The sequence below is a fragment of the Chelonus insularis genome, unplaced genomic scaffold (genome assembly GCF_013357705.1).
Source record: "Chelonus insularis isolate UGA/USDA-ARS -01 unplaced genomic scaffold, ASM1335770v1 contig_58_pilon, whole genome shotgun sequence".
Lineage (NCBI taxonomy): Eukaryota > Metazoa > Arthropoda > Insecta > Hymenoptera > Braconidae > Chelonus > Chelonus insularis.
In genome coordinates, this window is record NW_023276656.1 from 117982 (window position 1) to 134994 (window position 17013).

Genomic DNA, 17013 nt, shown 5'->3' on the forward strand with positions numbered 1-17013 from the left:
ATTAAGCGATAAAAATTTATAGATACAGTTTAAAAAACAATTCTTTTATTAACTTAGAGTAATCAGTTTCACTGAATTATACAAATACTTATTTTATTATAAAATTCCGTTGGCAGTAAACGATAAATGATACAAAAACTATCCATCATTGTGTTCAAATTTATCACAAAATACATGACAAAATAATAAAGACGTTGCCGAGTATTTAACGTGCATAGTATTACTTAATAATAATTATCAATAACCATTCTGAAAGAAAAATGAAGCGTTCAATATAGTATCAGACAAGGTGAAACCAATATTTGCCTGGTGGGGCAGGCGCGATTGACCAACGAATAGTATTTGCGTATAACGCAGTTAGTTTACTGACTAATTACATTTTACCTGCTTACAACATCAACTCGTCTTACTCTTTGTTATTTGTACACATATTTCATTCGACAATTATAACTTTTTCATTCTCAAATTAATCAAATTCAATAAAACTGTCAATTTTTTTTTTGCTAGAAAAATTTAATTTTTTGTGTCGCACCGGAATAAAAATGAGACGTGGATCAGTGAGCACATGGGAGCCTTGGGCTCGTCGTAATTGTAAGTTATTTTTGCATTTGTTTTTTAATAATTAACTATTCTTACGATAAAATACAAAAATGGATTTTTTTATAATCAACTTAAATATAAATTTATCGTCTATAAAAATTGTTAAATACTGATTATCTAATTTTATGCGGTGAATTTTTACTCTTTTTCGTAGAATTAGTATTATAAACCGAATGTTTTAGCTTAAACGAGAATACATTTTATCCTGGGTTAATTCGTGAGCTATAACTGGCATTCTCAAGAACTTTATCAATTCGTAGAAGTATTTAAATTAGCTTTTATGTAGAGTTATCAAATATCAGATATGTTTATCAAGAATAAACGAGTATTGGACGACGATTATACACAGTAGTTAGAGTTGGAAGGATTATAAACATAAAATGATGTTGGATATCCCAGATTAACACAGCTTAAGTGGCTTCAATAACATGCTTAATTTTGATTTAATGATTTCCATTGTTTTTGACAAATCCAAACTTTTTAACTTCCCATTCAGAAGTTATTGTAATAAATCCGATTAATCAAATTAGAAATTTTAACGAATCTTTAAATTTCAAGGTGAGCAGAGTACGAATTCATCATTTTTAACTTCCCATTAGGAAGTTATTGTAATTAGGTCGATTGGTGCAATTTGAATTTTCATTAAATCTCCACGTTTCAAGATATTTGCAAGCATACTGACATTTTTATGATAATGTATGTATGTATGTATGTATGTATGTATGTATGTATGTATGTATGTATGTATGTATGTATGTATGTATGTATGTATGTATGTGTATGTATGTATGTATGTATGTATGTATGTATGTATGTATGTATGTATGTATGTATGTATGTATGTATGTATGTACGGACGTCAGCATTTTTTTCGTTTTCGATATCTCAAGAACGGATTGAGATATCGACTTCAACCAAAATTAATTCGAAAGATATGATTGTAAAGAAGATCTGAAAGGAATGTGAACAAATTCCTAAAAAAAATAACTAATAAAAAAATGAAAAAATTAGCTATAGCTATATTTTAAATATACATATATACGTATATTTAAAATACTTTTAAGTCAAACAACAACAATTACATTTGAAAATTAAGTCGATATTGACTAGACATTATTGTTTACAACCAAATATGACTCTTAACAATTACGCATTGTTTATAACAATATGAATTTGTTATAAACAATTGAAAATTGTATCTATTGAATAAGTAGTGTGTATATCACATGTATTTGGATGTTTTCAACAAACATTGATTACAACTATTTAAATTTGTTATAAACAATTACTAATGGAAAGTTCGTTGTGTTAGCACAGATAAAGTGTGCTCAGACCTATTTTTCAAATAATGTGTATGTATGTGTGTCTGAACGTTTGGTTGTTTTTTTATTGGTATGTTAGTGAACCATTATTCTCTAAAGATAACTCAAGAACTACGAAAGATATTAATCCCAAACCAATTCCATTTGAAAGCTACTGATAAATTTTTCATTAAAATAAACTACCAATTTTTTTTTTTTTTATAATAAAAAAAGTAATAATAAAAAAAAAGATTACAAATTAATTTTTTTCGGTCAATATCTTGAGAACTAAGTAAGATATTAACTTCAAACTAATTCTATTCGACAGATAATAACAACAAAAGATACTCATACAATTTTCATTTAAATTAAATTGATAGTTTACATAACAAATAAAGAGATTTCAAATATTTTTTGTCTCGGTTATTTTAAGAATAAAAAATACAAATGTTAACTTGAATTTTATCTAAAAATTATTGATATGAAGAGTATGAATGAATAACTATACTTGAATTGTTATATAGATTGTAAAATCTTTTTTACTTATCGAGGGCACTAAATGGGAAGTTAGCAGCTTGGATAAACCAGTCGTGTCCAGGCCCCTAGTTTTATTTTGCTTTTATATTAATTGAATAAGTTATCGTTACAAGTATTACACTCGTAGATATTACAATTGTGATTATTTCAAATATTTTATCATAAAATATTTGATTAAAAAAAATAATTCGTTGTTAAATACATATTCTAAAGAAAAATGTTACGGAATTTAACACATGCATTTATTGGAATTTTTTTTATTATATTAAATGAATTACTAAGTATTTGTACGAATGAAACATTCTCCACATCTTTTTTAACCGTTGAATATTGAACAAAATAATTGATAATCATGTTATGGAAATAATTTATAGAACCTTCAAATTATCTACAAATTATTATATAATTTTAAACATATCTAATATTTATTTGATGATAAACCATATTTTTAGGTAGACATAATTTAAGCACAATAATGAAGATTTAATTAAACCACGTGGAATAATTATGCTGGATTCCTCATCATTGTTATTATTCGTGGCGGCTAAGACAATAGAATATCTCACGTAACTCATCGTCACGCTTGCAACTCCAAGTGTGACTTGGAATCGTTGGCTATTTGATTGCGAATCATGATTAAGTAATCATCAGTTCAAGTCGCGAGTGTGTTTCATTATCAACTGCTTTACAAGCTATGATTTCATTTTTAATGATCAACGAATACTTAAGAGTTTTTATATAGAAATATTTTTAAATAATTAATAAATTATGGATTAATCATTTTAGCATCTACCATGGCACAGTTTTCAAGTAATCGACAAGAATTTATGACTAGTGAACCTGGAACAAATGGAATAGAGTATCAGAGAGAAGGGGGATTTTTTTTATCCCATAGAAAGCTTGCAATTGCTATCACCGTCATTTTTCTTCTTCTCGTTGCAGTAGGATTTGTTGGAGTTTATTCTGGAGCTGTTCCTCGCAAAAAGGTCTATTAAAATCTTTCGAAATACAATTCTTATAAATATTCTAATTTATACTCTCAAATATTAACATTTCTGAAGGACTTAAAAAATATTTTTAATGCAATTTCTGCATAAACTTCGTCATAAGTACCTTTCAGAATAAACTTTCTTCATCTATTTCTTTTTTTTTTCAAAGCAATTTTGTTTGACATCAAAGTTAAGTTTGATCTTCTGATCTTGATACTAAAAGACTCTGAAACTAATCACTGTTCAATCTTAAACTTTATGGCGGTAGGAAATTATACAAATCATTCTTTGGTATTACGCAAAGTATATGATACAAGTTTAATAAATAATAATGTATTTTAATATACAAAAAAAATTACGCCCTATCTATTTTAAAAGAAAATAAAAAATTTTAATTTAATGTCAACATAAAGTTCTCATTTCAATTGTCCAAATTAAAAAGTAAATTTTAGTGTTAGAAAAAAAAATCATAAAAAGCGAATCTTTTTTTACTAATATGAAAAAAAATTTGCTTGAAGAATTTCAGATTTTTAAATGCTATTTAATAATATTTTGATTCCGACATAATCATTTGAAAGAATATAAAATATACTTTTTCTTCAAGGTATACGATACAACGGCTCTGATAGCTGAAGATGAAGGATCAGAGCCTGCTGATGCTAACAAATATTTTCTTTCTACTTCTGTATTTCCCTCGAGGTATCTTGTAAAATTGACGCCGATTGTTGAGGATAATGAGGTCTCAAGGGTTCGGGGCCAAGTCATTATAGAGTTTCGGTACAATGGAACCATGGATCTTCAACACATTGTCCTCAATGCGAAAAGCATGAACATTACAAAGATAAGACTATGGCCTGAAGATAAGAATATAGGAATTTTAAAATGGAGAATGAATTTTGATAACAAGAATCTAGCAATGAATGTTTTCTCATTAGAAAATGGTACTACCTTTGGAAACACGTTTTTATTATTTTCAACCAATTTTTTACATCAGATACTTATTAATGTTGTTTATAATTCAATTAAAGATCCAAATAATTTGACTACTCTTGATAATCAATTTGATAATCAAAGTGTTTCTGCAATTTTATCGGAATCATCAAAAGACCTGTCAGATGCACCAATTCCTTCGAACACTTCTGAACCAGTGATTCATGAGATTAATATCACTAAGAGCGACGTTGATGAACAACATGGAATCCTCATGATTAATCCTAGCTCACCTATCAAGCCAGGAATCTATTTGATTGAAATGGATTTTGAATCTTATACTGACAGCCGTACTTTTCTTGTAGCTAATTTCAGCGATGAAGATACTGAAAGGTGGCTAACATTTTAATTAAATTGTGAAACCTTTACGGTCAACACTCATGGTATATTATATTAGAGTTTTAAATTAAAATTATTAATTTTATTGTTTTTTCAAAAGCTGGTTAATGGTGAGTCGATTGAAACCCATTAATGCTCGACGATTATTTCCAATCTTTGATGATGTCAAGCTAAAAGCTCAATTTACAGTTTCCTTCACACATCCTAAAAATATGATTGTTTTGGCAAATACTCCACTCAATAGTACTTTTGATAATTTGTAAGTGAATTTATTCTACTTTTTTTTTCAATTTAAAATCTAATATAATTTTTGCACTTTAGATCTGATAGTTGGATAATTGATACGTTTGAGGAGACACCATTGATTTCTCCTCATAGTCTTGCTTTAGCTCTGGGTCATCTGATATCTGTTGGAATGACAAAAGTAGGAAAATACAAAATACCGGTTAATTTTTGGAGTCAAGTCGGTGAAAGTGTCGTACCAAATTATTTATTAAAAGTGATTGGTTTAGTTGTGGATGCATTTGAAGAGTTATTTGCAGTAGCCTTCCCGATATCTAAATTAGATATTATTTGTGTTCCATTCGCTGATAACAGCGGTAATTTAGGATTAATATCAATAACGTAAACTATCAGACAGCTCTATTTTGTTATAATTATTTTTAGAGGTGAAATATTGATTTCAGTATAATAATACTAAATTACAGAGAAAATTTATTCAATGTTACTGAATCATCGCCCGGTATTACTCGATATGAGGCATTGAAAACAATAATTAGACTAATTGGTCGACAATGGTTAGGGAGTCTCGTCAATTCACGAAATTGGACGGATGTTTGGATTTTAGAGAGTTCTTTAATTGATCTCCAGCATACTTTAATTGAACAAGTACATTAACTGCTTGAATAATACAAATAGAATTTAGTTATGTAGACACTTCCTTTCTGATGATATCAATTTTTAGATAGATCCCGTATTTAATCATTCAACATTTTTACTTGATGTTCAACTGGATGCTTTTGAAGCAGATGGATATAGTGTATCTCAGTCATTAACGTCAAAAGTCAATCCTGCTTACTTAGAAGCTTTCCATCCGGATAAATTATATGATAGAGGTGAGAATGACAATTACATGATAAAGTTGTAGCTTGTATTGTAACTGCTGAATCGTAGGTGCATGTCTCTTACGCATGTTGCATTACGTATTGAAGCGGAATAACTCTAGGACTGTCTACAGGAAGTTCGTTTCACGGTGGTGGGTACTCTTGAAAGAAACAATATTTTACATCCTGTTTATTCTCATCTCAATTTATTTAATAGTTTATTTCCTTTTGAATGCTCGAGGATAAATATTAAAAATATGTCAATGTTATTAGGTCCAATGGAAACGCAGATGTTCATTCATTTTTAGAAGAGATGACCTCTGAATCAAATAATTTATCTCATAATGTAAATCTGATTAATGTAATGGAATCGTGGATCAATGGGCATGGTTATCCTGTGATTGAAATTAGCAGAGATTATGATGCAGGTTCAGCGAAAATTTATCAAGTAAACAAAACAATCACTGTTTTTGAATTGTCTAAATATATTTATTTTAAAAAACAATTTCCACAGTATTATTGATTTTAATAAATTTATGGATATTATTTATTGATAGAAACACTTTGTATTTGATAATATAACAAACGATGATGAAAGCTCATGGCATATTCCACTTACATGGATCAATGAGGGAAATGACTGGTCCTCTCCTTCTTTTGCGTGGATTAATGCAGCAAAGAAAGAGATGATATTGGAAAATGTTGGTGATGTAGGAGAAAAATCATGGGTCATTTTTAACATAAATTCTTCTGGTGTCCTATCTTGTTTCTATTTAATTAAAAAAAAAAAAAATACGAAATTAAGTTTGGAATTTTTTGATTAATTTACAGGTTATTATCGGGTTAATTACGACAATTATAATTGGAAATTGATTGCCATGGCACTCGAATTAAATCCATCGATTTTTCCATCATCAGTAAAAGCCTCTCTTGTGGATGATGTGATGAGTTTATCGTTTGTTGGATCGACATCTTACGCTACCGCTTTTAGAATAATAAATTATTTGAAAAATGAAACACAGCCTGAGCCTTGGACTGCGCTTATGCGTCATGTAATCAAGTTGGATCTTGTTTTATATGACACACCAGTTTATCCAGACTATCAGGTAGGATAAAAAGACTAGTGACTGAACATGACTTGGGAGATTACTCATATTCCACTAAAAAAATTTTTTATTATATTATCGATAATCGATCGCATATATTAGTGAGTTATATAACTCACTAAGAGCTGGTTGAATTGAATTTTTTTTTGTTTCAAATAACTATACACGATTTGTTTATTATCGATTGATTGTTCGAATTTTTCATATAATTACATTTAAAACAATTCTATAATTAAATCATATTTTAGGAATTCATGAGAAAACTAACATCAAGTCTGTTCAGCCGAGTAGGAACACAGGTTGAACGAGGAAGTAGAATGACTTTGATAGCACATCAATTGGGCTCAACTTTCGAGAATTCTGATTACATTAAATGGGCCAAGAATAATTATGAGAGCTTAAGGACATCTCATGTGTGGAAAGACAGATATGTGTAAGAATTCATTATTAACTAAAATCTACTATCGGTGTATAAATTTTTATTGCAATAATGAAATTTTAGTGTTGCCACTTATTTACGTGAAACACTACTTTGTACTTTTGCTAAATTGGAAGACGAACTGGGTTGGCAATGGTGGCAACAGAAATTAGGAAACATTACACGACGAGATACTGATAGAAATTCCTTCTTGTCATCTTTGGCTTGTTTTCAAGTTCCCTGGATACTGAAAGCGTAAGTTAATTGACAAGATGATTGTCAATCACTTTGTAAATAGTATATAATAATAGCTGACATATTTGATAATAATATTATTATGGAACAAACTTTGATAATTAACTTTTATTGTACAGAGTTTTAAATGAAATTGTTCGTGGTGATTTTTTTGATGAAAATGACGTTTTAATTATTCTCAAAGCTTTCGATAAACATCCAGTATCTGCTCAAGTAGCATTTAAATTTGTTCAAAACAATTGGGCGAATATTTTAAACAGATTTCGAAAGTCATATCCTATTCTTAGAGCATTTGTTGGCTCTGTAGGTAGTGGTTTTACGAGTGAGAAAGATCTTGCTGATGTGAGTGAAAATTATTTATTTGAAACGACTTAAATAAATAAAAAAAAACAGTTAAAGTTAAATGCTTAAATTCTTTTTTAATTAGTTTCAGAATTTTCGAGATAATAACTATGAGAGTCTTAAGCCTGTTGGTTATATCACAGCATTGGTAGAAGCAAGAGGAACCTCTTGGATTTCATTTCTTCAAAAATCTCTGGCTGATTTCCAGGATAATATTCTCAATTTAAAAGAATGAACATTGTTTGGGAGTTGCAGAGTAACATGATTAATCAGCGTGTACGTAGGAAATTTTTAAAAATAATATTCTGAAGGAAAAATTTTCATAAGAAAGACGGTACCACGGTATATCTAAAATACTTTTACAAACTTCATCAGAGGTAACAAGAAAATAAAACCAATTTTCTACCACAAGTTTTATTTTCGCATGCTTCCATCAAGCATGATTACAAAACCGAGCAACAAGAATCTTGTTTTTTACTCTCACATAATTATTTTAATGACATTACTTTTTTTAATAGTAGGGGAAACCAGGCCAAGACCCTCCCTCCCTTTTGAGAAAAAAATGTAAAAATGTGTGAAATTTTGACATTTGAGTATGGAAAAAATAAAGTAAGAAAGCTTACGTTATATTAATTATCGAAGATTAAAGTTCTTAAACGATACATAATACCATTTATACGTTTATATCTTTGCAGACCACAAAATTCTTAAATAGAACATCTTGCCCCGATTTCTCCTATATATATATACATATACATATACTATATACATATAAATCTAATCAGAGTGTCATTTGGGAACATTTCTTAAGTACAAGGTATTATTTGAGAACATTTGTATAGTTTGGGGACAGTCCCAAAAAAAATCATGTATCCAACGTATTATTTGAGCCACTGGTCTATATACAAGGTATTATTTGAGGACACGACGTTGCCACGTTGTAATGGATTTATTTTTGTTTTTTGAAAAAAAAGGTGAAAATAAGGGCAAAGGAACACTGTAATTGCATACGCTGTACTTGCAGGGTTATATTTTTCTTTTTAACCGTGCGGCCGAAGGCCGCACGGGAATTTTGAAAATCGAGAGGGGGATACCAGTCCCTCGTCCCCAAATAATACATTAAATGGATTTATATATATATATATATATAACAAACTTTAGGATATACATACATATATATATTATATTATATGTATTAATATATATTTGAACTCTATCTAATGATAATATTTGTTACTGAAGATAATCATTGAATCTCAATCAATTTAATAATGCGCTTCTTTTATTGGTACAGATGCAATACTTTTATAAACACTATTATGAATACTATTACAATATAACTATTATTTAATTGAATTTCCATGTGCTTTTTGTGTGTTAATTATTCGTCTTTGAACTGTTCATCATTGTCAGTAATTAATGCACAATGGCCCAACAGATACATGTAAAATACAAATGAACACATGGTGTTTACTGATAATTAATTAATTAATAATTAATTAATTAATAATTCAATAAAAATAAAGAAATATTTTTATAAGTATACTTTATAATTTTTCATTTGACACAATAGAATGCAACTATTTTTTGATATATATTTATCAAACAAAGAAGCATTGTTAATAAAAACATTATCTCATAGATTGCTTAATATTTAACTTAATTTCGTATATTATGAGATCACTGATTTTCATGATGAAGAATTTCTTAATTCCGCTGTTTTTTTAAAATTGTATTCATATTAAAACTTCTTTTCTGGACGATGAGATATTTTATCAATAGTAACGTATAAGGAGATAGGTCACAAATGAACGAGACTTTTATGTCAATATATGAGATTTAAAAATCATAACAATTCAATTATACGTTTTATTATTATTGAATTTAAGTGCTAAAAGTCTCGTACAAATATGTTATCATTATAGATTAAGTTCATCAACAATTTTACCATTTTTTTTGTAATATTTACAACATATTTACACAAACTTATTAGTAAATTCTAACAACTTTAACTATTCATTAGATTATAGAATACACTTGTTTCTAATTATTTCAAAGTGCACAAAGTCGCTAAAATATAAAATGTGTGCGCTTTTTTGCCAAATTTTTTTAGTTTAAGAATAAACGCAAACAATATTATAAATAATTTCAATGGGATTGTAAACATTGGAAGAAATTACGTTGGCATTTTTTTTAGTATTCAAGAAAATTTCGTTTATATAATTTAGGCAATGTTGGACTTTATGAAGTCAAAATAATTTTACTGAGTAAATCACTATGATATAATTTTGGAATGCTCACAAAATTTAATAAATGAACAGTTTGAAGGTTCATTAACTATTATATGGTGATTATATATAAACTGTAATAAATTTTATTGGCAGTAATCGATATAAATTATTCTAAGCTAGTTATTGATTCTACCATGATTTGTGAATATTTACACAGCTACAGAACAAGATAACAGACTATTGTACATAATTTCTTATATCTTCACTTCTAGACTGTAAAGAAGACTACTTCAATTCATTATAGAGTTAAAGAGCTCTATAATGATTTATATTATCTTCAGAGTCTAGTCGAGGTTAACGATACTATTAATATGATAATTATAAATTATAATTTATAATACAATTTGCGAGGTATTCTTCTATCTAAAAAAATAATTAGCGTAGACGATTCATATTGATATCGACTACGAACTACTTTAGCATTGAACAACAATTTTTGTTGTTCACAGCTCTCTACAACTATCAGCTTTAGAATTCGTATGCTTTACTTCTTCTTATTATACTAGATGCTTAAAAATTAATTGCGGCATTGCAGCTGTGTCGTTATTTTCCATATGATTTTCGTTTATGGGCATATTGATAGTGATAATTATGCTTTTGTTTTTTTATAAAATACATTTGAGGCGAATTTTCTGGTTAATGATAGCTTTTGTTAAAATCACTAGAGAAGTATTTACAATGGTGGGGATTGTTTATATATATAATTAATTGAAATTATACTATTATTTTCCTTTTTTTTTGTCATAAAATAAATAGAAGAATTATCTTTGCACATAGTTATCGAAAATTAAAAAATACTTTTTCAATGCTTATATAATGAAAGATGAACTTCCGAATTCTTTCCTCATGAATATTATGATTACGCCGACACAAGCAATATGAATTGGCTACGTGCAAACAAATCTAATATGGAAACGTGATTTTATTTATATCGTTCATCTTTTTATAAATTCACAATTTCATTAAAACATTAACGTAATATTAATTATTATTGATCGAGAAATTTGAAAAGTTATTGAAAAACTTCAGGTTGTCAAATTTCAAACATGACTTATAATTAAAAATTTTTATAATGTCTATCCAATATATTTTACAATTTCATTCGAATTAATTCAAGAGTTTTATCTTTTAGTTTATTATTATTGTTTAATTTTTTTATTATTATTATCATTATCATTACTTTAATTATTATTGTTAACTATTTCATTATTGAATGAGTAGTGGCAGCTTTGTCATAAGTTACTTGAGCACAGGCTAGATAATGTCATTTTTCACTTTTTAAAATTTTTTTTTAACTATATTCTCTACAATTCATCTTATGTCATCTACTCTTTCTCACAGGATTGGATGAAGCCTATTAGTCGTATTAATTCAAAACCTAATGGTGAATTAAAAGTTAAAATATTGCCAGATCTTTATTTTATGTTGACAACATCATAAGAGTTGGATGTATGTGTATGAAATACGATAATAGTTACTTATACTTCTGCAACAAATAATCTAAATGGAGACTATTGAGGAGGACATCTAACGACTGTGTCTTTGGCATATTCGTTGAATTTTTTATCAATGGGAACTCGATCATCATAAAGGGTTGGTGCTTGTAGAATAATTCCAGCTGTTCCTACTAGTACAGCTAGAGTGAAAATCCACAGAAACAATCGATCCAATACCATTGCCACATATTTCCAGTCTTCTTTTACCTTAAAATAAAAAAAAAGCAGTAAAAATGAAAAAATTTATTTTATTCAATTTAATGCTAATGAAAAACATTTTTTATTGCTTTTACCTTGGTAGAGTCTTCAAGCATCTTTGTGTGCTCAGCTATAAAGCGAACACAGAGACACGATCGGTGTATCTCGGGTGGACAACTTGAATGAGAAAAAGTTGAAAGATTTCGTAAAACTGGACTCTTCACTTCTTCGATTCCAGCTGCTCCAGTTAAATTTTCACACTCAGTATTTAAAGGTAGTGGTGGTATTGGACCGTGGATTAAACAACTTCCTCCAAACCTTGCCTGATCTGTTAGGCTGTTATACAATAACTTTTTAAGTATTTTCATAATTAACTTGAATAATAATTATCATAATATCGTACTGAATGATTGAATACCTTGACGGCGACAGGTCCTCTTTCGAAACTGGACGACTTGAAAACCGTTTAGGTGTGAGATGTTCTTCACTATCTTCTTGACTTGAAGGATGGTAAGGATAATAATTCGGTTTTTCCTTCCCTCTGACAGTTCTCATAAACACTCGACCAGAAGAAAATCTAAGAAAATTAAAAAAAAAATGAAAAACTAATAAAAATACTCTTTTAAAAAAAACGCCAATAATGGAAGCAAGATAATTTTAATTATTGACTCTTAATATATGTCAATTTTCGATATCTTTTCGAAAAGAACAAGATGTCAAATATCTATTACTTTTATAAGGAAATGGCAAAATGCTTACATCAGTTTATCGTCAATATTTGGAACATGTTATGGTGGATAATCTCATTTATGACTATAAACTTCAAATAAAAAAAATTTCGAATTTATTGATTGAAATGTACAGAATTCATCTGGAAAACGACATTCAATCGAACTAGGTATTTTGATGATATTGCATTGTAACAATATCATTTATAAAAAAGGAGTCAATAATGAAAAACTTTCGTGAAATAATACGAAAGAGTAATTTTAAGAAAGAATTTGCTTTGTTCACGATAAAACCAGAAAATGATTATAGCTACGTCAGCACACTCTCATTTTCTAAATCTTAAGCTTTCAAGTCTTCTTCCTTGATGTTTTCCAGTTCGTATAGCATAAAGATAGAACACTTACCGACTTGGCTCAAACTTATACTGCGGCCTCCGCATCACTAGTAATCTTGGTAAGATGTGGATAAATACTCGTTTTACCCATGGTGCCATTTTGTGTGTCTGAGGTGAGCGAAAATGGACATTCAAGACCACCACTGTCACGCATATACTGAAACAATTCAAATGGCAATGTAAGCGCTGCAGATCAAAAATCCCTTCATACATATTTGAAATTCACACAGATAATGTATAACGCCATAAATGAACTATAGTAATTTTGTAGACACTTTTTACACACATAATAGTGTGTGAAAACTTCACACACGTAGTATAGTTTATTAATAGCGTTATTCATGTAACACGTGTGTAAATCATTTCGGATTTGCAGTAAGAAATATTACCATGCTATTTTTTACCTTTGTATAAAAAATAATAAATGATATGGAAAATTAATTTTTTTTGTAAGAAAATAACTTGTGGTGTATGAAAAAAGCAGATGCAAATGTCTTGAGATCATTTGTAACCTCCATTACATTCGCGACAGTTTTATAGTGCTAATATTCAAGACGGTCCAAATTGCAACCACTTTTTCATCAACCTAAGTATCTTTTGCATTGATCAATGTCGGAAGAAGAGCATGACGTAATTTACCAACGTTGCTTTTTACGATAAAAATAATGAAAAAATGTTTTAATATCACCAATCTGAAACAGTTTTAAAATTCATTCGCAATTTGAGAGAATAATGTTAAGAATGTCATCCATTAAGTAAACTTTTATTAATGCATTTCTACTTTGCCAAATTTTGGAATAAAAACTCTTTATCATTTGTTTTCGTTTCATTTTATCTTTTTATCTGCGTTTATTTCAACGACAATTTCATTGTTCGATGGTGATCGATCACAATTTTCAATTCCCCGTCCAAATTTCCGGAACAGTTAAGAGATACATACAGAGGGAAGAAGAGAAACTGAAGGTATAGAGATAAAAAGAAAGCAGCGTCTTTTGTTCTTATGCACGTTGTGATTACCAGAAGATCAGAGAAAAACTTCCAGATAGTCCTTACCAAAGTGTTATTCAATATTCGTCGTTTCTTTTTCATCTTTTCAGATATCCGCCATCGAAATTTGATATTTTCTATTTGTTATAATTTACTTTTATCAAATATCATACGTTGGTTTTCCAACTTCTTAAAGTACGCTGTAATGAGTTTGCAAATCTAAATCACGGTTTGAATTTATCTTTTTCATGTTTTCCTCAATTTTAGACTGGAAAATTTGTAATGTGATCCTTTGAGGTCATGTTCGTTTACAATTCAGTTTTATAGAGTGTCATGTTCATTCATAAATTTTTTTTTTAATTTAATGTTAAACACTGAGTATGCTTTTATTTGAAGATTTATTAGAATAATAATTTTTAGAAAATAAGATGGTTAAATCGTGACTTCATCATACTGGCTACGTACTTTTTTCGGGTAAGAACCAATCGTTAACTTGGTTTCTTAAAGCTATGCATAAAAATGAGACTGTATACAGCGTTTACTTCATTTAATATATTCGAGGGTAAATACATACAGATATTGTGATAAATTTTTCAAAAAAAATATTATCTCGTTTCAGTTGAATTATGTAGTAGTGTGATTAATATTATTAGTCTAGAATAATTTTAATACTTTTATTAAACCAATATATATTCACTGTAGAAAGAGACTTGTAATTAATTAATAAATTATTTTTTTAATTATTTAGAACAGGGAAAAGGAGGATTAAGTAGAACACTAGACAAAAGCGAAATTTTAATAAATTAACAAGTATTAATGAATTTCGATAAAGGTTCTTTTCAATAAATTAATAAATTAATGAATAATTCCATGTTTTGATTGGCTCTCGTTTTAACCTTAATTCTCAACATTCCAGTGAGAAGTTATTCTAATGGGTCCGATTTTGAAAATCCCGAATTTTGACATATCTCCACGTTTCAAGGTCCCTAGAGTCGAATACGACAGTTTTCCAGTCGACGTCTGTGTGTGTATGTACGTATGTGCGTTTGAAATTATTTTTCACCTCGATTATCTCGAGAACAAAAAATGATGTCAACGTGGAACCAATTGCATTCGACGCATAATGACGCTCCTTAGAATTGATTAGGTTTTTAGCGAAATCGATCCAACAATTTTTTTTGCAGAATCAAAAAACTGGAAAATCTTATCATTCTTTCCACCAGGAAGTTAGTTGTGTTGACCTTTTGGGTCGCACCCAGACCACTGAAGAGCACTGATATTTTGATATTTTATAATTATTATTTAAAAATAATGATTTATAATTTTTTAATTATCGCTAAATAATTTTTAACAGTTAAAAAACTACAAATTTTTTTTTAGTGTGAAATATGTAGCTTAATCTGTATCATCAATATATCCCGAGTTAAAATATAACACTCATTTTTGTCTTAAATCTATCTTTTTTTGAGCCTTAACTTGAGATGAACAAATCCATATTAAAGTCAGAATACGTAACAATTCCGTAGGAAAAAATTTTTTCAATTCTATCCTAAACTCATACTAATTTATCCTATCTTCATTCTAATTTTATTTCATACTTTTCCTGGTTTCAATCTAATTTTATTTGAGATTCGAGTAATTTTATTTTAATGAAAACATTATTATTCATAATTTATTTTTTTATTTCAATTCTAATTGGGCTGTCCATCAGCATTAACATCATATGTGTTATTAAAAAAAGTATGACTGTAATGGGAGTTATTATAAGATTGACCATGTTCATATTTGTTGAGGTTTAGACTTTGTCGGTGACGACATCTTTGGGTGTCGTGAGGTGCATAAGGCCCAAGACACTAGCCCTCCCTTCCGGTTTGTGGGTTTATTTCCTGAACGCTCTTACTCACTTTTTCGTGAAGCTTCTTGGTATCACGACGCGTTCCTTTTGTATTCATAAAATATCTGTATTCTGGTTTACTTATATAAACATTTTTCTTGTGATCATTAGAGTATTGTTTAGAGTGTTGAATAAACTTAGTTTTGGATAATCATTGTATCTTTAATTGGCTCAACCAAGTCCTCCCTGACTTACCACTCCAATAATATTTGAAAGAGCAATTTCATTTAATTCATTATTTGGTTGCAACAAATCATTTAAAACAATTCAATTTTTAATAAACATAATTTTTGGAAAATTAATCCATTATATGAATCGTAACCTTATTCCAACTATATCCATAAATACTTCTAAATATAAGCAAATCAATTTATGAGGTTAAAATTAGGCTATTCTGTCTATATCCTAATTTTTACCTACTTCAGAAGGATAAAAATATTATTAGGATAAAAAGTTTGAATCTAGGGTAAAAGGATGGGGATGGTATGAAAAGAATAAATTTAGGTGTTATATTTTGACTCGGGATAATATTGTAAAATATAAGTTATGTATATAATGTTTATGTTGACAGTCGACGGATTTGTTTATAGCAACACAAAACTAATTTTGTTTATTTTTAGTTACTGACTAAGACTTAGAGGGACCAAATGCTTTCCTTGTTACTAAGTGTTTTTGTCTTTAATAATAAATGCTTTAATTGCTCTTTAATATAATAATCTTTTAAGCTATTATTTCTTCTTACTTTACAATATTTATAAAAACTCATTTAAAGCACTAATTATCTTATTAAACGTATAAAGTTTTTATGAAGTCTACGTCAATGGATTTTTATCCGTTTCTTGAGATTTTTTTTTTTTTTTAATGAAACTTTACGTTTATTTTTTTTTTTCATTCAAGTTGCTGATATATTCTTGTAAGGTTTCACTGAACGGAAACGTTGCCACGTCAAAGGATGAAAAGCCAACTCTGAACGACAAGTTTTTCTTTAGAGTTTAACTCACTTCTTGACACTGACGAGGAGGGGGGCTCCAATTTCAAAAGTAC

At 28.6% G+C, this 17013-nt stretch overlaps 2 protein-coding genes across 4 annotated transcripts in view; one reads left to right on the top strand and one right to left on the bottom strand.

Moving 5' to 3' along the window:
* Positions 1 to 240: 240 nt before the first annotated feature.
* LOC118070439 (aminopeptidase N-like) lies at positions 241 to 9525 on the top strand. 3 transcript variants are annotated; one of them, XR_004690780.1, is made up of 16 exons: positions 241 to 591; positions 3225 to 3424; positions 4032 to 4750; positions 4857 to 5015; positions 5078 to 5380; positions 5464 to 5644; positions 5721 to 5871; positions 5930 to 6011; positions 6133 to 6307; positions 6417 to 6612; positions 6691 to 6965; positions 7214 to 7398; positions 7468 to 7638; positions 7758 to 7980; positions 8066 to 8589; positions 8676 to 9525. XR_004690780.1 is itself a non-coding variant. In XM_035089038.1 (16 exons), the coding sequence occupies exons 1-16, from the start codon at positions 543 to 545 to the stop codon at positions 8213 to 8215; spliced, it is 3132 nt and encodes a 1043-aa protein (XP_034944929.1). In that variant the 5' UTR covers positions 242 to 542; the 3' UTR covers positions 8216 to 9525. The 3 variants fall into 3 exon arrangements, 2 of the variants coding, with proteins under 2 accessions (XP_034944928.1, XP_034944929.1); XM_035089038.1 differs by having other exon boundaries at positions 242 to 591; positions 4032 to 4368; positions 4456 to 4750; positions 8066 to 9525; XM_035089037.1 differs by having other exon boundaries at positions 8066 to 9525.
* LOC118070440 (nicotinic acetylcholine receptor alpha4) overlaps positions 9245 to 17013 on the bottom strand; it is a 207036-nt gene continuing 199267 nt past the window's right edge. The window contains exons 9-12 of the mRNA XM_035089039.1: positions 13099 to 13245; positions 12384 to 12542; positions 12061 to 12301; positions 9245 to 11974 (exon numbers count right to left, since the gene is read on the bottom strand). Of these exons, the coding sequence (XP_034944930.1) occupies positions 11783 to 11974; positions 12061 to 12301; positions 12384 to 12542; positions 13099 to 13245 (739 nt within the window). The 3' untranslated portion in view covers positions 9245 to 11782. The remainder of the gene's footprint in view (positions 11975 to 12060; positions 12302 to 12383; positions 12543 to 13098; positions 13246 to 17013) is intronic.

Bases quoted from the DNA above. Each gene is read 5' to 3' on its own strand.
- LOC118070439 (XM_035089037.1), top strand. From the start codon at position 543: ATGAGACGTGGATCAGTGAGCACATGGGAGCCTTGGGCTCGTCGTAAT. The intron at 6,613-6,690 runs GTGTCCTATCTT...ATTAATTTACAG, and splicing joins TTTTAACATAAATTCTTCTG to GTTATTATCGGGTTAATTAC. The intron at 7,399-7,467 runs GTAAGAATTCAT...ATGAAATTTTAG, and splicing joins GTGTGGAAAGACAGATATGT to TGTTGCCACTTATTTACGTG.